Below are 23,210 nucleotides of genomic sequence, written 5' to 3' on the forward strand. Positions count from 1 at the left end.
AAGAGAACTCCCAGACCATCGTCTTAAAACCCCCGGCGTTTTAAAGACGCCGGAGAGAGTCTGCCTAGCCATCCGCTTTAACCAATTAAGCCATCTTCAAGTTACAAAAAGAAAAGGGGGAAAAAAGGAAAGGGAAGAAAAATAAAAAACCCTCCGTAAATCCATTGAAGAAGGTGCGGTCCCTAGGCTGTCCGCTGGCTATTATCGATCCCTTTAAGTGCCTGCTAATGCCAATAAAATACGCTCCACCTGGGCGGCAAGACGGATGAGGCGCCGCAAAGTGAGCTCGGGCGACCAGAACGGTCGGAAACTTGAAGGGGAGGACCATTAAGGGTTAAGCTGGAGGAGGAGGAGGAGGAGGAGGAGGGACAAGTGGGGGGGGCGGGGAAGTGGGCGGAGAAAAGGTATAAAAGAAGCCGGCGTGTGATAGTCGCGCGGTGGTGCTCTTAAGTTAGAGTGGCTGGAAACCTATTCGCGCCCACTATCCCTCATCTATTCCTGCATCTCGCGCTTCCCGGGACTGCCCCGCCCACAGCTAGCCGTGAAATTTGGCTTTCGTGGGTTAAGATTTGACTCGAGGTGAACTCAGTTAAAGCTCGTCAGGCAACGCTCTGTGGGAAGCGGACCAACACACACACACACACCAAAACACCCCACTCGGAAACCACAGTCAGGGCGTCTGTTCAATTGTAACTGCCTTCAACAGGGTAGCCCCAAGCGGTGCTGCCGCACTACTCTCTCTCTCTCTCTCTCTCTCTCCTCTCTCTCTCTCTCTCTCTCTCTCTCTCTCTCCTCTCTCTCTCTCTCTCTCTCTCTCTCTCTCTCTCTCTCTCTCTCTCTCTCTCTCTCTCTCTCTCTCTCTCTCTCTCTCTCTCTCTCTCTCTCTCTCTCTCTCTCTCTCTCTCTCTCTCTCTCTCTCTCTCTCTCTCTCTCTCTCTCTCTCTCTCTCTCTCTCTCTCTCTCTCTCTCTCTCTCTCTCTGTTGCTATCCAGCACATTTCGCTTTTATTTGTTTTATGTTTTATTTATGTTTTATTTGATTTCTATACCGCCCTTCTCCCAAGGGACTCAGGGCGGTTTGCTACCCCAAGAGGCGGTCCTCGTCGCAATTAAACGAGCAAGCTTTTTTTTTTCTTTAAAGAGAAAACACGCCGTCTTCCCCAGCGTTTGGTTCTCAGGTAGACGGCGTCCGAACCGAGAGGCTCCGTGTTGCTTTCGAGGGGGGGGTTGGATCGCTCGCGTTCCCCTTCTCCTCCTCTTCCTCCTCCTCCTCGCGCAGTTCCCTCCTTGTGCAAAAAAATAAAAATAAATAAAATAAAATTCCTTCACACTCTCGAACCCTTGAACGGACCCGTCGGCCGCTTTCCGCTCCCCACCCCCGCTCTGCGAGGAGCTGGCAGGAGCGCTGCCTCGCCCCCCCCCCCTCCCCCGCCGCCGCAACTTCTCCTTCCCAGAGAAGGGAGCAACTGCGAATGTCACTTTGCTGGAAAAGGGGATTCGCTGCCGCGGAAGGAAGAGGCTTTCCCCTCCGCCAGCCAGTCAAAGACAAACGGTTGCCTTCCCGTCTGTTCTTTTGGGGGAGGAGGGGAGCTGAACTCCACCTTCCCCCCCCTTTTTTTTAACCTGGTCAAAGGCGGCTGCCCCTGCTAGGGATTGCGGGGTGTGTGTGTGTGTGTGTGTGTGTCCCCACTCGGTTTCCCGCCCTAAGCCTGTGGTTGCTCTTTCCCGCGGAGCTCTCGAGAAGCCAGGTTTGGGGAGGGGAGGGGAGGGGGGGGTGTTAGGTCTGCTTTTTTTCCCTTTTCTTTTTTCTTCTGAAAAAGTGTGGGGGGGGGAGGAGACGGCAGCGTGTGACAGATGCACTTTCCTGACAGCTCCCAGCTCAGCCTAGTGGCTCCCTGCCATTGGCTCAGTGCAATGGAGCGGCAAGGCTGTGCGCTATAATAGCGCCATGCCTGCGAGAGGCGGCAGTTCAGACTCTTCCAGCGAAGCGGAGAGAGAAAGATGCTGCTGATGCCGCCGCCGCCGCCCCCCTTCTTCCTCCTCCTCCTCCTCCTCCTTTGGTTGCTGCCTGCCCTGCGCTGACAGAAAGAGAGAGACTGTGATAAATGCCCGCCGGCTCCTGCTGTAGCTAAGCTTGCCGGCCGACGGTCGATCTGGCTCCCCGCCTTGAGGAAAAAAAAAAAAAAAAGGAGGGAGAGTTAAGCTGCTGCTGCTGCTGTTACTACCGCTTTACTTGGAGACGACAGTCGGAGGGAGAGCAGCGGTACATGCCTCTGTCTATAGCTTGGTTTTCCCCCGGATCAACCAGCTCCTTCGCCGCTTCCCGGTCTCAGCCAAGCCGGCCAGTCCAAACGACCGCTGCCCTTCTCCCGGCGCCTTGCAGCCTGCCTGGTCTGGCGCCCTCGGGGTGTATGGGAACAGCGGCAGCCCGCGAGGCCGCTGCTGCTCCATGGAGTGTTATTACATTGTCATCAGCTCCGCGCATCTCAGCAATGGGCATTTTCGCAACATCAAGGGAGTTTTCCGAGGTCCCCTCAGCAAAAACGGCAACAAAACTCTGGTAAGGCGTTTGGTTCCCTTCCCTCCGTTTCTCTCCCCCTCTCTTGCCCCCCCCCCCACCTCCCCCCCCCAGCTCCCCGCCGCCTCCTTTCCTACCTTTAGCATCTTCGCCTGGAGTACTCGGGATTCAGCACTCTGGACAGTTCAGAGCGGCGCGCTTTCCTAGAGAGTGTGGCTGGTTTTCTTGGAGATTTCTTTTTCTTTCTCTCCCTCTCCCCCCTCATAGCGCAAACAAAAGAAGAAGAAAATAAATGCTAGTTTGGTACGCGGATTTTCTTCTCGGATTCTTTTCTGTTTCTACGGATTCTTTCTACAGAAAGAATCTTTGACTTGGGGCTAGCGTGTGACAATCCGGTGGACTCTTCAGTGGCGTGGAAAGCAACCCCGTTCCTGCCCTCCTACTCCTGAAAAGTAGAGAGTGCTGAATAAGCTGTAAATCTCTCTTGCGGAGAAGAGAGATGCTTGCATTCTGGGTCTTGCTCTGGGGAACATCGACGCTGTCCAGTATGAATGAAGGGGGGGTCGAGGAATTCAGAGAATAAAGGGAAAAAAATAACTAAATGGGTTTCTTGGCCAGATGATTATTCAATAATTAGGTAATGGGTGGAAGTTCAAAACATTCGTGTTTTTTTCCCCCGCAGTTGATCGCAATGGGAAGTTTGAAAACTGCTTCCGTATTTTCTCACAAGGGAATTTATTTTGATGTTAAAGTGTTTTTAGGACTCTGCTTCCACATCCTCTTACTAGGGAGTCATTCTCTATAAACTGTGGTGGGACTTCTTCAATGCATGTAATGTAATAAGACTATTGGTCTCACTCTCCTGAGATGGCCTGAAATCAGAATGGACAGAAGAGACCCCAATCTAAATGGGTGGTGGGGATATATTCATGCTGCCAAAGAAGTTATTTTGTATGTTCTTTGAAGTGCCCAGAACAAACAACTGCAATTAGGGAAAGAAATCCTCAAAATGTGTTGCTTTTGTTTTCAATAAAACACTTAGAAACTTAAATAGAACAGATACAGGGATTAAGTTGTGGACTTCAGACAAGAGAGAGAAAATGCAGGATTAAAACATGAGCTTTGCCTTTGGAAGGAACCCAGTTCAATCATCTGCCTAAAACCCAGAAACCCATGGCTGGCCAGGGGTGACATTATCAGCATGGTCTGCTTCCGTGAAGGCCAACGGTCCATTCATATCTCAGATATGTAGAGAGATCCTTTAGAAGTTCCATAATGCTGCTACAGATTTGAAAGTAAGGTAGAACGATTTTGCTTTCTCATCACTTTTTCATTCTGAAAGTTACTATAAGAACAAACTATAGGGAAATGCAATGCATATCTCACAGGAAGATTCTTACAAGGTTTACTAGCATTTGTTATATAAATACAGTGATTAAGAAAGCTTGTGGTAAATTATAAATTATCAATAATGTTAAAAAGTTTGTGTGTGTGTGTGTGTGTGTGTGTGTGTGTGTGAATTACATGTATGGTTTTCTGCACCCTAGATATTTCAAATTCTTTCCAGCAATGTTATCTACTTTAAATTATCTTTCATGTTTTATCTAATAGACAGAAATGAAATCCATCAGGAGGGCTGTGTGTATGTCTATGAATAGACACAAGTATTAATTAAATAAAACTAAATGGTACAAAACTTGCCAAATTGACCATTAACTCTTAAGAGAAGCAATACAGGAATGATTCAGTATTTACATTCTGCTGCATTTTGTAATTCTCTACCTAATTTCATTTAGACTATGCCAGACTTGACCATCTTTAGTATCTTATTCATTCATCATGAAAGTACATGATTTGTACAGTTGATACAATTCCATCTCTTTATGATTGTGATTATCCTATACATAGTTATTCAATAGGAAGCCCTATAAAGCTAGTGGTGTGTATATCCTAGTAAATATTTCAAGTACCTCAACCTAAGCTGAGCTCAAACTCCAAGTATCTATTGATAAATTCATTAGAGGGTCAATTATTGTGGCTGTTATTTTCATCAACTTATATGGAAATTATACTTCATACAATAGTGGAGGTTTGTACCATCAAACTGGCATGTATTTGGATGTTATTCTCAAAGTTATATTTGAATTCTGTACAGTGTCACATAGATCACATTCTAAACACATCTATTTTCTTCTGCAAAGCTAATGAAACTTCAGTAGTCACCTGCTTTTGGCATAACTGGGAGCAATTTTAATTTTAAAATATATTTAGCCTATATTTAGAAATGAAATCAATAACTGAATCCAAGAATATTATTTTCTGACTTTATCTAGCTTAATGCCTACATTTGACTTAGTATTGGATTTTTTGGGGGGCGGGTAGAAGGCTTAACATTTTATTGAAAGTGGTATAGCAAACTTTTTGAAAGATAATGGTAGTGAATTAATGGAGTCTAATGTTCTCAAAAAGAAGAAGCAGAGAACAAATGTAATTTCATTTCACAGAGCTTGAAAGTGGTTAAAGTTATGTAATGCAGAAAATGTTATAACGTATGAGGGATTTTCAGTGAGAAAAAATATATAAACTATGCAACTTTGGGAATACATTGTTTCTTCTGTTTTATATAGTAGAATAAGTTTGGCTTTTAAAAAAAAACTAGACCCGAAATAAAAAGTAGAAAACTTGCTCAATAAATGAGAACATATGAGATATAATCTATTTTTTTAAAAAAAAATCTAATCTGCCTAAATTTGCATATTAAAATAAGACAAAAGCTTTGTTTGTTGTTTTAGATGATTCATATTCCATCAGGCATCATTTTAGAAGATGCTTTTCATTTCATGTGAGGAAGAAGACAGGATGTCTCTTGAGTCAGTCCTTCCACTCAGGGGATTATTTACAAAAACGTTTGTCAAAGATAATTACAAATTCTAGCATGCAATCTAATTAATATAGAGCACTATTATTTTTTTAAAAAATTGTGCATTGTTTAAAGGTAAAATGTATTTGAGTCAAGCTTGACTTCCAGTAACCTCATCCATGATGTTTCTTTGGCTCCAGTTCCAGTCCAAAGTGAATAATATAATATGAATTTGTACCCCTAAAACAGACTGATAACCAGCATTTAAAACCCAAATACAGTTTTAGGGAACACTTTTGTGAGACATGGATTATTCAGACAATGAGCCATTTTTTTCAGAGTCTATAGGGTAGCTTCCATTAGATTTTACCTGAAAGGGTTAAGGAATTCTATTCCACTGTGCACACTTTGCACAAGTGACTTGCTCAAGCAGAAATACTTAATGACATCTGCACAATTTTAAACTGTCAGCATCACAAGTCAGTAAGTTGCTAGAAAACATCAATATTGGATGCACCAGTGTTATGGTTGTATTTTAAAGAATAATTTGAAACGTAAGGAAAGGACTCTCCATAATTTCAAATAAAAGTTTTTCTCTCCCCCCCCCCACTTTTTTTTTTCTTTTTCCTGTCTTGTATTTGTGCAATTTATTTCCTTGACCAAAAGGGGCCACTGCTGAGCAGCATATCACCTGCTCTTCAGCTCGTTTTTGGCTTCTTTTAAGCAATGTTGCTACGTATGTGTTACGGTCTTCAGAATAAGAGATGTAAAGGAATGGGTTTGAATGGCCAAATGATAATGGATAAAAAACAAAGTTCAAGTATTATATAATATCTTTTCCCCAATCCTATAAATAGAAAGAAAGGCATACGATCCTGGAATCGATGGGTAAGCCCTGCAAAAAAACAGCAGCTGAGCATTACATTCAAAGAGTAAAACAAAATCTGCAAACATAGACATAACTATTTTTGAAATGCATAATGTGAATAACACAAGAGTTTCAGCTCTCATGGAAAATAGACAGGTTTGTACGGAGTGATTGCAAGGCAGAGAACAAAAAGCTGGCCGTGTAAGAGACCATACCTGTAAGATTAATATGAAAGACATTTGAGGCTAAGAAAAAAAAATCTGGTTTAAGAAAATGACATGTAAGTCCTGCACTAAAAAAGCAACAGAGCTGAAAGAAAGGAGTTAGAAAAAAAGGATAAGCTGACAGAAATCAAATTTTTAAGAGCTCTGTACTGTATATGTTTACTCAGAAGTAAATATTGATTTCAATGAGAGTTCTTGATAAATGGGAATAGGTTTGCAGTGTAAAGGTGTATAACATTGTATGCAAACATTAGGATGTGGATAGTTTTGTGTTATAAGACTAGAGTTCTGTATACAGGTAACTAAGCAGGAAAGAGCAAGAAATGGGTGGAGATGTCCCCTAAGTAACACCGCTATTGACTGGGTCACCATTGACACTGTCTCTATACACAGCCAAGATATTGCAATGGAGTTTGGACTGGACAAATGTGCCATGCTCACCTTCAAATGGTGGTGGTGGGGGGGGAGTAGTGAAAACTATTGCAAAGGGCAGCTTTACTTGGAAGAGCTTACATTCTGCAATGATACCTTTAACACCATTAAACATCAACATCTGCCTGCCTGAGGTCTTTGGGAAAAACTCAGTAGGTGGATAAAAATGCCAAATCCAGCCTAAACATCTGGCTGACTGTGCAACCAAACATAAATATTTCCCCATAGTAATTAAACAATAGCTAGAAATGTGTCAAGGGATTTTCATTTTATAGAACCTTCCAAAACTTAAAATGTTTGGAAGGGTGATTTATAAAATAGAAAAAAATTATGGCCCGAAGTAGAATCTGTGAAGAGAGCAATCAGAATTAGAGTAAGTAGACTTTCAAATAGTTTGAAAACTCTTCCTGGCCATACTCTACATACCCTGTAGCTGTCCATTGATAGAGTAGAAACATCAAATTTGGCCTAGCAATCTCAGTACAGCTACTAAGATTTCCCCATTATCTCCTATTTTTCCTTCTAACTGAAATTACTAAATTTTGAAGTACGAATTTGTGCATCCAGGACCAGGACTTGTTTTTTTTTTTGAAGAATAGTGTCCTTTTATAAGAAAAAAATTCTAAAAGCATCAATTAGGTAAAGGTAAAGGTTCCCCCGCACATGCATGCTAGTCATTTCCAACTCTAGGGGCCGGTGCTCATCTCTGTTTCAAAGCCGAAGAGCCAGCACTTGTCCGAGGACGTCTCCGTGGTCATGTGGCCGGCATGACTAGACGCCAAAGGTGCACGGAATGCTGTTACCTTCCCACCGTAATTAGTTCCCTGGAAACTTCAGTTAGGATTATTATGCAGCTTTAAGACTTGTCTTTTTCTTCTTCTTTTTTAGATTCAATGAACTAGAATGGTGGTAGCATTTAAAAATTCTTGAATTTCCCATCATTCGTTAATACTCACCTAATAGGCTTTCTTAAAAGATTTAAGGGTAGTTACAAGGATGTCTTGAAAGCTCTTATAGTCCAGTTTTGCAGTAGTTATTCCAGGTTTCATGTTAAATTATGTGGCCATAGTGTATCTATGTATATTAAAATAGGATAAATATGATTATTGCACATGCAAGGAAAAATAGTGCATCTCTGTGCTTATTGTTTATACATATTGCAACACAGATTCATTCATGACAGCACATTTGTCTCTTCAGGTACAATCATATTCATACTTTTAACCTAATTGTAAAATCTGGCTATCATTGAGAATGATTTCAAAAGATCAGGATGTGGCAATTATAACAGCAGCTTTTAGACAGTTATACAGGGAACATAAAGACCCTCAAGAATAAGTAGATAACCATTCGACCAACCATATTTCCAGTTTGTGGTCTTTAATTGTTTAAGTGAGTAAGCTGCTTCTGAAATACGGTGTTGTTTCCTTCTATAGAGCTGAGCTAAGCAGATAATCAAATGTTTATGGTTTTTTCAAATATTGTTTTACTTAGTTTTACTTTTTTTTTAACCCCTTGATTGGAGTTGGGGAACCTTATGGCCTCTCAGACAGTACTAATACTCCAGTGTCCAACAGCTTTAACCAACATTGTCAGTGACACGTGCAAGACCCATATTCTCCACCTCTGTTTTAAATCCTCCAAGGATTAAAAATAATTTCTAGAAATCTCAAAGAAAAGTTTCCTTGAACTCATTTTAAAAACCCATTTATCCTATTCTATGTTAAAAGTGCTTCTGTTGATGCTTGGACTGCATATGTTTACAGTAAAGTAAATTCCACCAATGTTCGCATATAATACTTTCCCACGTTGGTCTTATTTGAATTGTACTAAACCTTCTCATTAGTTGACCTGACTTTAAGAGCAGTCCAGTTACATAAATGCAACATATTTTTGTCAATTTACAGAATGTGTGGCATATGCATAATCCAATTTTGCTGCTGCTAGAAAAGTATCTCCGGCAACCAGTGAGGCTGGATTGAAGAAACATATTGCTTTTTGGTATCTGTTGGAGGTGGAAGTGAAAACCTTATGGAGTGTCAGCATATGTTGTTGGCAGCACAGTATGCAGTAGTAATAAGGGGAAAGAACATAACACATTTTATGCTGACTGGTTATTTCTTAACTGATAATACACATTTTGTGGAATTCCCATTTCTTCAGCCCTCTGTGTGTTATATATCAGGCTGAGGAAAATGTATTTTAATAAAAAAGTTTATTAGAATGGGATAGGGGGAAATTTGAAAACAAAGGGGAAAAATAGAAAAGGAGTCAATATATCTTTTTCCAGAAAATCCTGGCATCTAAAATTTTTGGATTCTAAGGGTCTTAATTTTAATTAAATTTGCCTAGGATAAGACTGAGACTGCGTACAGATGTGTGTGTATATGTTTTATATATATATATATATATATATATATATATATATATATATATATATATATATATATATATATATAAAATATTTGTCAAGTCATTTGAATATGCCTTGCTAATTAACTCTTTCTTTCCTGTTTGGCCTAACTCAAGGCTATCCACAGGATATAGTCACAACTTATGACAGCTCATTATTTGTGTAAATTATTCAAATAGCTAATAAAGAATTTAAGGGAGGCTGAAATGATCATTTCGAACTTCTTATGTTCTCATCAGTCAGTCATACCCTTTTTATCTGAGATTCGAACCTGGGCTGATTATATATTAGGCAGTTGCTTTAACTTCCTGAAATATATATATATATATATAAACTGTTTTATGATACTTAGTGCTTCATAAAATAGAAAAGATGCTTACAAGGATTCCATGTTTAAATATGTCCATAATCCAAATATAAAAGGTACAGTTGATTTTATTTCTCCATTCTGGCTGCGTCTGAATCGTGTACAAAAAGAGCATAAAGAAATCAAGCATATATAATAGCCTAAAATGGAGACATACAGTTTTTAGTTTCATGTATGATTGGCTTTTTATTATAACTGAGAATATTTTTAATATAGCCATTTCAGATATAAGTATGAGTAAATAAAAGGAAATACTGTACTGAATATGTAGGTTTCTGTGCCAAAGGAGAAAAGGTTGGATTTCTGCATTCACCTTGAAGGTGTAAATTAAGTACAGTGACATGAAATTGGCAAAGAGATGCTTCATAAAGTAAAAGGAAATTTAGCATGGTCATCAAAGTTATTCAGAATAACTCTGGCTTTGTCCTAATAAAGTCTACTTAGTAATACTTTCTCAATATTTTTATTGCTATAAGATTCATGAAATTAATAACGTTTGTAAAATTGATAGAACTCTATCAACATCATTTTTATCTGAGAGTTTAGGACAGCAATTTTTTAAAAATCAGCAGCTAACAGCAGACCGAGGAGAGGGATCTGATCTGGAGGAAGAGCAGGAAAGTCCAACGATTTGCTGACTTCAAATAATAATAATAATAATAATAATAATAATAATAATAATAATAATAATAATAATAATAACAACAACAATAATCAGGGCTTTTTTGTCATAGAACGCTCAGAACGGAGTTCCGGCACCTTTTTTGGATGGAACTTTGTAGGGTAAGCAAGGCGGGTTGTATGACGTGTGTGAGTTCCGGCACCTTTTTCTTTTACAAAAAAAGCACTGAATAATAATAATAATAATAATAATAATAATAATAATAATAATAATAATAATAATAATAATAATAATAATAATAATAATAATATAATGGGATCTCCAATACATACTTATATAGATAATACTGATCCAATTCAGCTAGTAGATAGTTTTGTGTATAGGAATTGCTGTTCATATGGGTATCACCAGTTCAGTATGGAAATCTCTGATGGAGGATGGACCGTCCTGGTCTGAGTCTGTCCTAAAGAGAGAATTGAACAACCTCTGATAGATTTGAGCCATGATTTCAGATTTCTCATTTTTCCCCACCAAAAATAAATTATTATGATACAGGTAATCCTTGACTTGTAACAATTAACTTAGTGATTGTTCAAAATTAGAACAGCACTGAAAAAAGTGATTTATGACCTTTTTCCACACTTACGACTGTTGCGATATCTCCACAGTCACTGGATCAAAACTCAGACTCTTGGCAACTGACTCATATGTAAAATGGTGGCAGGGTCCCGGGGGTCACGTGATCCCCTTTTGCAACCTTCTGACAAGAAAAGTCAGAGGGGAAGCCGAATTCACTTAAGAACCATGTAACTAACTTAACAACTGCAGTGAATCACCTAATAACTGTGGCAAGAAAGGTTGTAAAATAGGATAAAACTCATTTAACAACTGTTTCACTTAGCAACTGAAATTTTGGGCTCAGTTCTGGTCATAAGTGGAGGATTGTCTATATTAAAAATTGAAAGGGATTCCTTCTAGCAGCACTATTGCCCCCTCATGCTGTGGGCTGGAAGCTAAAGCAGAAATAATATTTACCTAGATCAAGTTTATGAATTTATCACTGCTGTGAGATTTAAACCAGAATTTCTCATTCTTATAATAATTCACTTTTGATTTTTTTCCATAATTATACAATGGTTAAGGAGATGAGCATATTTCCAGATGGATCTTTCATTAACAATAAATCTCCATCGTTCAAAACAACAAAATTATTTCTTTTATTATTATGCCACTTTTTAGTCAATGTTTGATTAAAAATAAATGTTAAGAATTAATGTAGACATTTTTCCTTTCACTTTATCCTTAAACCTTGTCCATATCTGAAATTTTAATGAAATGAAACCCAAGTGATACATTTTCTGTACTCTTTTATTTTCTGGGATATAATTGGCAGTAACTTTTTGCATAGCAAAACAAGCAGTAGATGTGATTTTGTAAATGTTATAATTCAGGGTCAAAAGTGAACGATATATGCAGAAAGCAACGGATTAACAAAGAAAACAATCTAATTTATATGGAACATTTTCCAGTGGCATTATATATATATATATATATATATATATATATATATATATATATATATATATATATATATATATATATATATATATAAAACGGAATCCCATCCGTCATCCCTCAGGCTGGTGGCTTCAGCTTCCTTCTTCTGGGAGAAGCATGTGGTATATATATATATATATATATTTGCAGTACAAAAGTAAGACAGAAATGAAGAGTTATATATATATATATATATTCTTTCAGTAAAAGGACAAGACAAATTAGAAGATGACTTGAATAATAATAATAAAAAACAGGAATAATACATGCTTTTGATTGTAAGTTCTGTCCTCTTGCGATGGTGCCATGCCACTTGTGAAAGGGGATTAGGACCCAAAATTGGCTTGCAAGCTGTCAGTTATTTGCTGCTAACAGGCTTATTGGTTCTAGAGACTTGCATAACATAGTTGGATGAGAAGTTGGAGTCTTGTTGCATGCCATTTGGACCCACTACTTCATCACATGTGCAAATATATAAAACTAATTTGCACCTGCCAAATCACTTTTATCTTCTCCAGACTTTCTCTGCTCAGCATTCCCACCAGATGAAGTGATGTCCTGCTATTTTGGATGCTCTCCTCAAGGAGATCTGTGTGGTCTCTAAGCTATTGTTAAAGTTTTATCAGATAAAATATCTAGGGAGTTTCCTTCTTAAAGTCCATAACCTGTAATGTTTTATTTACTGCCTCGTTCCAGAAGTTCTATCATCGAGTTTAGAATAGCAGCTTGACATTCTGGGCCAGATCCATTTCCCCAAAGGTTCTTGAAATACATTATGGGGAAAAAAAGAAGCTAGCTAGAGAATGCTGTATTTGGGTTTCAGTAGTGAAATAATAAAACAAACTCAGTAACAGACCCATGAATTTGAGGAGAGGAATTTTGGCATAAACTAGATTGAAGCCTTCAATCTTTACTTATTTGCTGAAATCTGCTAATTGATACTTGGTGCTAGAAATGATGATACTGACATGACAATTTTTTTAATGTCAATACTAAGGCAAGGAAGACATTTGGTTTACCTATGATCAGACTAACGTGGAGTTCAGTGGACTTTAAAGCAGAGGGAGGAAGGTATTGCTGCAAGCAAATTTTAGAAAGTTGCTGATGATGAAAGCTTAGAAATACATTTTAGTTCACCAGGATTGCTCAAAGAAGAATGATATTCTTTTGCCCCTTGGATACTGCTGGAAATGATAGACCCATAATTCTAAAGTTTTGCATACTAATTTCTTAATAAATGGATTCCACTGCCTTGAGAATTATAAATTTAAATCATATCAAGGAGAATTTATCGACAGGTTTTAATCTCAGAATTGTAGCTACACAGTGGAAGGGGGAGAACAAGAGTACTGTGTGTTTGTGTATATACTGTAAAATTTGAGTAGGTCAGGGTCAGAATTATAAGTAGACGGATCTGTGACATTTTCACTACAGTGTCCTTCAGAGTGTCTATTTTTTAAATGCCATTTAGTGTCACCTAACATGTGACTCTGGTCCTCCTGTAGGCTTTGTAATTAATAAAAGTCTCTCAATGTGGCTTGTATTCATATAACTAAACTTTTACTAAGCCGTTTAAAGCAATAATAGGTTTACTAAGACGGACACCTTTTATTTTTGCAAGTGTTAAGTAATTTTATTGGGTATTAAAAAATCACTAACAGAACTACACAAGCACACATGCGCACACACAAACGTATGTTTGTAGGTGTGTATAGATTTTTGAGGGTTTCCAAGGCATGCTTAGGGACTTCTTAACTATTTGGTAGGCATTTTCATGTCATATCTGGTTCATCTTTGGAACAGACTACCCCAAAAATTGATTGTGAGACCTTATTCTGATTGCTGATAGCAGGCAATGTTTTAGTTTTTCTAGAAGTAATGGGAATTATGAAATTGAAAAGATTGTTGAAACAATAATGATCAAAAGGGATTGACCACTGCTACGTGCTTAAGTTAAAACCTAGTCAACAGTAATAAGACCAGAGAAGTGTCTGTTCTTCTAAACATGTAATGTGCTTGTGGATTTCTGGCAAGTCGTACTGTTCAAATTGCCCCACACTCAGTGAGAAAGGATAGGTTAAGGAGATACATTAAGGAAGGATAGGTTAAGGATAGGGATAAGGAGACATTTGGCCATCTAGATCAGGGGTGTCAAACTGCTGGCCTGTGGGCCGGAAGCATCATGACAAAACCGTGCCCACCCCATTGCCAGCAATGGGTAAAAAGCTCCAATACATCACGCGACATCACGTGACGTCGCGAGTTTGACATGCCTGATATAGATGATTTTGTGGGTTTCCTTGCAGACTTGTATTTGATCTGGTTGGGATTTAGGCCCAGTCCTGGAGCAGAAACATCATTGGTCACTCTGGTAGATGATTTTCACTGAGTTCTAGAAGGGAAGAATTCTCTCCCTAAAAGAGTTAGTATCCTGCACTTGCAGTTCTTGCTTTCGGTTTGATTGGACAGATATATCAATTATGGCTCTATTTAAACTAGGAAGCATTTTAACTGATTCATGCCCTCAACACTATACAATTGAATTAGTGCCCCACTCTGTATAGGGCTGATTCAGAAGCTGCAGCTGCTACAGATATGGTGGTCAGACTGCTAACTGGGGAAACTCACTATTACAGAATTTTGTCGATCCTGAGATCACTGCACTGGTTATCAATACACTTTGATTTCCAATTCCAAGGGTTTGTTATCAATAGAGGGCAGCGTAGAGCATCACACTAGGATATATCAAGGATTGCCTTGCTAAGTATGATTCTACCCATCTGGTACAAATATTACAGCGTGTGCTTGAAAGGGTTATGAGCTAAAATGTAGGCCTTTTCTGCAATAGCCCCAAAACAAATTCAAACTGATTTTTATTACAGCCAGAGGTCAACTATGCAAACTGCTTATAAACAGAATTAAAATTCCTAGTAAATAATGCACTTTTATTAAAAAAACAGTTTAAATACAGTTCATTAACATACTACCAAAGAAGAAGAGTACCACTTATAGTATCTCACTTATTTTGCCTCTGCAAATATAGTACAATTGTGGGCAACCATCTAATTATTATGGGCTGTTTTAATGTGGGTTTCAGGTTATGTTGTATTTTTTTTTCCCTGTGTATTTTATGTTGTAATTTTTCCCCCTGTGTATTTCCAAAGGTCTGTTTTCATTAGGGTGATACTGCAAAATTAATGAAATAAGTTCTGCCCAACTCATCAGAGTAGGAAACGAAGTGACATGTTTGCTTATTCTACTCCCAAATGTTAACAGATGATTGCAGTCCCCTTTTCCGCATGTTATCTTTCTATATTTGAAAGTCACTCCAAACAGCTTTTAGATTAATTTTCTTTGGGTTCGCTTTCTTAAAAGTGAGAAAAAGATATTGGGGTTTGTGTTCTGATTCTCCTGACATGGAAGAAAATGTCAGTTGGAAGTGCTTGTAATGAATCCAGCTAGGTTGACTCAGCCTTCCATCCTTCCGAGGTTGGTAAAATGAGGACCCAGATTGTTGGGGGTAATTAAGCTGACTTTGTAATAATGCCGCTTGGGGGTGTGTGTGTGAAAGCCCTAATAAGCAGGCATATACATAGAATGAAGGCTACTGCTAAGCTTGTAAGCCACCCTGAGTCTTCGGAGAAGGGCGGGATATAAATGGAATTAAAATAAATAAATAAAATATTGCTCAGCTAAAAGATGAGTTTCCAAATCAATACAAGTTGCCCGTCTGCTTCAGATATTCTTACACAACTGCTACATTTTTTTCCCTACACTATTTTTAAAATGCAGTGTCTGAAGGGGGATTTGGTCCCCCATTTTCTCTGCTTAAAAAAAACAACAATGATTGGGTTATTTTGGTATCTAGCCTCCAGAACCAGCTTGTCAAAACCCAGAGAAATGAAAGAACCCCTTTGTTCAGTTCAGGGATAAGGTATATTAGGGATCCTCAAGCTTTCAGGCCTGGTGGATACATTTGGAATGTTGGATAATAAGGTATAGGGTGAATACTCTCACATTTCACAAAATGACTTCCATCGAAACATACTCAAAACATACACGTTTGCCTTTATACTTTTTCTGAAGCAGCGGAAACATTTTCAAACCAAATAAACCTCCTTTTTACTTTCTAAGTAACATTTTTGGGCCTGAAGGCTTTTTTTTTCTTTTTCGTTTTTTTTGGAAATCAGCAAGATGCTAGATATTTTGCAAGAGTCTAGCTTCCAGTTTTCGTAATTAAAAGAATTTCTTTCAAAATTGAACAAGTCAGGTAGGGCAGAAAGTTTGTTGAGCCCAAGGGCTCATTAAGGTCCCCAGATGCCTTTGCTATAGGCAGGGTTTTTTTTCTCACAGAATGCTGAGAACGGAGTTCCGGCACCTTTTTTGGATGGAACCTTGTAGCGTACGAAAGGCGGGTAGTATGACATGTGTGAGTTCCGGCACCTTTTTCTTGTACAAAAAAAGCACTGGCTATAGACAATATAAAGAAAAGTAAATGCACCAGACCACAGAGCTAAAAAGAAGGAAGATAATTGTGCATAAACATCTTTGCAAAATCTCTATCCAGACCTGCTTTTTCTTCAGGGGAACTATTACGACAGAAACAACATTCAAAACATACCTATTTGTCCTCAAAAGGTGTCTCTAAGGATTCCCTAAGAAAGACGTTAGTCCTAGAAATGGGCTGAAATTTACATTTTGCAATGAAGTATACATGCACCACTTTTCTTTTTATCACCAGGAAGACAATAAGAATAAGGAAAATCCTCTATAATACATAGTTAAGTGACATACAGTCCCTCTTTACCAATTTTATTTGGCAAGCATGATATCAGACAGTTCTCTGAGGTTTCAGTACCTTCAACATACTGCCTAGTGTTTTATAAAAATAGCACAGGACATTTTTCTCCTGCTACGTATGCATAGCCATAATAATGCCTGTGCTGATCACTAAGACTTATCTCTTTTGCAAATATGCACATGTACCATGTGAATAGGGACGCGGTGGCTCAGTGGGTTAGGCCGCTGAGCTTGTTGATCAGAAGGTTGGCAGTTTGGCGGGTCGAATCCCGAGTGCCGCGTAACAGAGTGAGCGCCTGTTACTCGTCCCAGCTCCTGCCAACCTAGCAGTTCGAAAGCACATAAAAATGCAAGTAGAAAAATAGGGACCACTACGGTTGGAAGGTAACAGCGTTCTGTGTGCCTTTGGCGTCTAGTCATGCTGGCCACATGACCATGGAGACGTCCTCGGACAAGCGCTGGCTCTTCGGCTTTGAAACAGAGATGAGCACCGGCCCCTAGAGTTGGAAATGACTAGCATGCATGTGCGGGGGAACCTTTACCTTTACCTTTACCTTACCATGTGAATGGATAAAGAGTCACAGTACGGTGCTGTGTCTTTGGAAAATGTGTTTCAGCTATACTGATTTATCCCAGAAGAACCATTGTTCTGGATGGGGGGGATCATATTCTACCAGTCAGCAACTACTTATTTTCTACCTTTCTACCTTATGCACATATTACAATCCTAGCAATGTACATTTCTAATAAAATAAAATTAGCCCAGAAGTCCTGATGCAAAATTATGCTAATAAGCACAAAGTAAGGCCAAATTGAAGAAGCACCAATTACGTAATTTGAAAACCCAGAAGAACCCATCCATTTTAATACAGCAGCAGGAACCAGTCAGTTAGAGAAGGTTGTCTGAATTCCTTTTTTGCTTTGGTTATTACTCATTGTCATCTTACATATTTTTTCCCTGTCCAAAGTTAGGCCTATTTTCCTGCGAGCAAATACACAAGTCATGAATTGACATGTTTTGTTCTTTTGTCCTTTAGCAAATCAAAGTAAGAAAAATAAAAAGTCCTTGATGAACTTGTCAAGTGGGCCCAGTTCCCATCTTTATAATTTGGATTTTAAGGATTTTAATGTTAAGGAGAGATCTTTAATATGTGGAAGATTGAAATTTTTTATTTATTTTATTTATTTATAAATAAACAGTTGCATTTCATGAAGGAGTAGGGCCCGTTTTGTGTTGTGGTTAAGGCACCAGGCTAGAAATCTGTGAATTCTAATTCCACTTTGGGCAGAAAGCCATCTGTGTGGTCTTCTCTTAGCCTTAGAAAGAAGGCACTGGTAGACTTCTTGTAAAAAAAAATCTTGCTTAAAAACTGCAGTATTTAAGCATTAATCCATTTAAGAGCACCAAATCACAGCCAAGAAAACAAACAAATGGTTCATTGAACAAATCAATCCAAGGTCCTCATTTGAGACATAAACGACCAACCTCAAATTATCCTACTGCAGACATATTACATAAAGATGGCAGATCTCTGAAAAGAGCTACAATCTCCCTTCCCAGAATAAAATATTCTTTAATCTTAATATTAAAAAGAGGCTGAAGAAGAAGAGAGACGTCTTCTTAAAGGCAGAAAGCAGCCTTGGTCTTCCTGTTATAGGAAAACAGCCTCAAGCATAAACTCAAAGAGGCTAGTCTTTAGGAATGCAGATTTTGTATCCATTTAGAAAGACTGGGCCACTCATAAACAAAGAACAGAGAGAAACCCTAAATAAGTAACACAGTAGGCAAGGCCAAACTGACAAGATTAGCTCAGACATACAAAACACCTAGGATTTGCATTTCCCCTCTTGCCTGTAGAGCCAGCCATGATCTCTACATGACCCCATAAGAATCTGGCAAAAGCCATTAAAATATTAAGGGACACATCCAGGAACAGGTATCTCAGTTGCAAAACCCCAAAGGATGTATAAAAAGCCACCTAGTCTCAACTCCATTTGGTCAGCTGTCCCAAAAACTGCATGCTGTTGTGCTTCTGCTCCCCAATAAACAGACCTCTTTCCTGCAGCCAGCCTCCATTTTATTTTTCAGCATTTTTCCCCTGGCTTGGAACTGGGCCACATTTTATTTCCCACAGCTCTAATGCTGGAAAAAGTGAAAGGAAAGAGAAGACAAGAATGACCAGACTCCACTACAGTTACAGGGGTGATGAGTGCACTGTTGGAAGACATGAAAGTTTACGTTAGGGATAAATCATCATGGAGAAAATCTACCTTTGTGGTCACTAACAGAATAATAGAGTTGGAAGGGACCTTGGAGGTCTTCTACTTCAACCCCCTTCTCAAGCAGAAGACCCTATACCATTTCAGACAAATGGCCACCCAATCTCTTCTTAAAAGCCTCCAGTGATGGAGCACCCACAATTTCTGAAGGCAAGCCGTTTCACTGGTTAATTTATTTATTTATTAAATTTCTATTCTGCCCTTCTCCCAAAGGACTCAGGGCAGTGTACAGGGCAATAAAACACAACATACAATAATTAAAAATAAATTAAATTAATTTAGCCCCAACAATAAATAGTTAAAAATAAACCCAAACCCTTAGTCCAGGCCATTCCTGTTCAAACAACCAAGTCTTCAGGTCACGGTGGAAAGAGCGAAGGTCAGGAGCCATCCAGAGCTCAACAGGCAGTTGATTCCAAAGGGCTGGCTCGCCCACAGAGAATGCTGTCCCCCTGGGGGCCACCAGCCGGCAATCCCTGACCGACGGCACCCTGAGGAGGCCCTGTCTGTGGGAGCGCACAGGACAAAGGGAAGTTGATGTCGGCAGCAGGTGCTCCCGTAGGTAATCCGGACCCATGCCATGACAGTTCTCATTGTCAGGAAATTTCTCCTTAGTTCTAAGTTGCTTCTATCCTTGATTAGTTTCCATGCATTTGTTCTTGTCCTGCTTTCTGATGCTTTGGAAAATAGGTCGACCCCCTCTTCTTTGTGGCACAGCCCCTCAAATATTGGAACATTGCTATCATGTCACTCCTAGCCCTTCTTTTCAATAGGCTAGCCATACCCAATCCCTGCAACTGTTCTTCATATGTTTTAGCCTCTAATCAAAAGTAAGACAGCAGACCAGACATATCAAACTCGCAACCTCACGTGATGTCACGCAACGTATCGGGATGGTTTTACCATTGCTGGCAATGGGGTGCGGATGGCTTCCAGATGACGCAGCCAGCCCGTGAGCCTGCAGTTTGACACCCCTGCAGCAGACAATCAGGAAGCCAAAATGGCTTAGATACTTCTCCCTGTTCCATATTCTTCTCCTCACCCCACTGTTGTTGTTGTTATGTCATGTCCGACCCATCGCGACCCTATGGACAACGTTCCTCCAGGCCTTCCTGTCCCCTACCATCTTCTGGAGTCCATTTAGGCTCACACCTACTGCTTCAGTGACTCCATCCAGCCACTTCATTCTCTGTCATCCCCTTCTTCTCTTGCCCTCAATCTTTCCCAGCATTAGGCTCTTCTCCAGTGAGTCCTTCCTTCTCATTAGATGGCCAAACTATTTGAGTTTCAACCTCACCCCACTACATCTCACCAAAAAGATGCCAGTGAATAGTCCAAGGTTCTCCCTGGAACTTTTGAGCATAGACTTAAACCCCAATCTCAGTCTCATTAAATATTACACATACTGCTCTAATTTCAATATGAAAAGGGACTGCTTATATCTAATTAACTCTCTTTGTATTTTATTTACAGTAAATAAAAAAATGCCCTGCATTTTTTATCTGTTTACAAAATCTTCCTATTGGAGTACACCTTTTCATTTATTTGAGCGCCAGAAACATTCTGAACTGCATGCTGAGAATAATAACACCCCTTGAATTCTGTTTTGCTCAACCCTGACTCAGTTAGGGAAAGATGCCTAGTACTTAATTTCTCTTGTGCATACTGTACATACCATTTTTAAAAACATTTTAAAATCTTTATTTTGTTTATTTTGTGATTTTGGTCTAGCTCTTCCTATTTGTAAGATTCAAAATCAACTGTAGTCCTAAACAAACAAACAAAAAAAGTAACCTTGGTTCTTTGGTTGAGCTGTGTTTCTATTCAGTTTTTATAATGTTGAGATTTATAAATATCTTCTGAAAATTGCCATCTGTCGCTCAGTCTGTCTGTTGTCAGCCCATCCTCTCTGTAACATCTTGTCAAATTTGTCTATATTCCTTGACCACCATTCAAATAGTGCCAGATATGCAAATATAGTTGCAAAAGTAGTGAAAACATGATTGCTACAAATATAAGCTATGCAACAGCACAAAATATTAATGCTCTTGAAGCCAACTTTCAGGAGTCAGTTAAAAACAGGGAAGTTATTTTAGGATATACATGTCGAGAATCCCTTATGCTTCAAATAAGCTGTATATTAAGAAGGCAAATATTTTACATCAGGAAAATGTTTCAGTTCATTTTAAGTGATTTTGTAAGTAACTAATAGCGATGATGAATCAGATCTAAATGGGTACTATAATGTAATTGAAATCTTGACTTGATTAGTCTGAATGAGAAAAAAAACCCTGTACTGTAAACAAAAGCTAAGACTGAGAAAAGAGATGAATATATTCCAAGGATATACTCATTTTTTTTGTTTAAAACCACTTCAGAAGCTCCCGTACAATTTATTTGTATTTTTATACCTACGTATACAAAATATGCACATTACTTTAGAATACATATTTTGTAGATATTCTTCAGATTTATCATTCTCGGCCAAAAATATTTTGTGTGTGTGTGATCATTCCAGTGTGTGTTTGTGTGTGCATATCTGTGTGTATCTGTCCGTCTTTACTCATGTATGTATGTTTGTAGTGATCTGGTTTAAATTATGCATTATTTCTTATTCAAAAATATATTTTAAGACAATATAATAATGACTTAATATTGGTAATGCAATTAAGCTATGCTATTATCACTATCCAGAACTTCTAAGCTCTCTGGTTTCTAAAGGCACTTCTTTATTTAGCTATTGAAATATTTATCAGGCTCCTTATATCAGTGGTTCTCAGGGATGGATGTAAACAATAAAAAGGAATTGCAAACTATAATAAAACATTGAAAGCACCGCACCACCAAAACTGTGAACTCTGCAGTCCTATATAAATAAAAGATGAATCAAAATGGAGTCCATTCATCCTGGGCCTTTCGAGAGGAAAATTTATGCCTGTTTCTTCCTTTCTGTTCCCCTTTTCCAGAGTTTTCCCTTTGTCTCATGCTATTTTTCTGTTTTGTGTACTGTATTGTTCTGTTTTTATATCAATGTCTAGTGCAGGGGTCAGCAACCTGAAACAGTGAAAGAGCCACTCGGAACCGGTTCCCTCACAAAAGGAAAATCTGGGAGCCACAAAAAATGTGTGCACATGCGCGTGCGCATGGGCAGAAAAGGGTTTGACTGAAGAGTGGAGCCAAGGCGAGATATGCACCTACCCTGCATATTTGAATTGACTGGTTGAACTTTTTTAGTCGCACTTTTATTTTTGGACTACACATAGCAGAGGATTGGCAGCCGCAGGAGACGGCTGAAAGAGCCGCATGCGGCTCTGGAGCTGCAGGTTGCAGACCTGTGGTCTAGACCGTCTAACCATTGCAGTGCAGCATATTTTATATTAAAAAAAATAACATACTGGACAGGTAAATTATTCATTAAATTAATACATTATTATTATTATACACAACAGTGTGGAATCACAAATGGAAATCTTTAGTTGCTATTGACTTTCGTGCTAACTTTGAACTTAGATGTCATGATGTATCGTTGTATTATATGTGCAGATCTAAGCAGTGTGATCTTTTATAATTGAGAGATGGAAATTGGATCAATATGCAGATTGGGGTGCCATCCGAGATTTTCGGGTAAGGCACCCAGTATGCCGATAATCACTGGGACCACCACAGCAAATTTATAAGTTGATATTTTTTCAGTTATAATCTTTCAAATTTCAAAATTTATAATTTTTCAATTTCAGTGTTCAGATCTTTATACCTTGTGATATTCTCCAATTCTTTCTCTTCTTTTCTACTATTTCCTGGTATTGCCACATTAATTGTCTATCCTTCCTCCTTTTCAGCCAGTTAAATCTGATATGTTTTGAGCCAAGACTTTTCAGCTAGACTTACAACTGAGACTGGAATTTTATTTTTATGTTATTGCACTTGTAAGTCAAATCACCACATGACTTGACTTGATTTTATGATCATTTTTTATGATGGTCATTAAGTGAATCACCATGGCCATTAAGTGAGTCACATGGTTGATTTTTGCTGGGAAATGGCAAAATACATTGCGAAATGCAATAATGTGGCCATGGAATACTGTAAATTTAAGCTGGCTGCCAAGTAGCTGAAATGTGATTATGTGACAATGGGGTTGGTGCAGCAGTTCAAGGACGGGCTGTGAGTTCACCTTTTTCAAGTCTGTCATAACTTTGAATGAACTTTAAGTGACTGGACATAAATTGAGGACTACCTGTATCAATATGTATTCAGAAATTCCACAACA

The 23,210-nt window shown here is 38.8% G+C and overlaps 1 protein-coding gene across 1 annotated transcript in view; it reads left to right on the plus strand.

Moving 5' to 3' along the window:
* Positions 1–2,448: 2,448 nt before the first annotated feature.
* ZNF804A (zinc finger protein 804A) overlaps positions 2,449–23,210 on the plus strand; it is a gene marked incomplete at both ends in the record, with an annotated part of 236,828 nt that continues 216,066 nt past the window's right edge. The window contains one exon of the mRNA XM_083375961.1: positions 2,449–2,559. Within this exon, the coding sequence (XP_083232087.1) occupies positions 2,449–2,559 (111 nt within the window). The remainder of the gene's footprint in view (positions 2,560–23,210) is intronic.

This window comes from Vipera ursinii, assembly GCF_947247035.1.
Source record: "Vipera ursinii genome assembly, chromosome: 1".
In the NCBI taxonomy this organism is placed as follows: Eukaryota; Metazoa; Chordata; class Lepidosauria; order Squamata; family Viperidae; genus Vipera; species Vipera ursinii.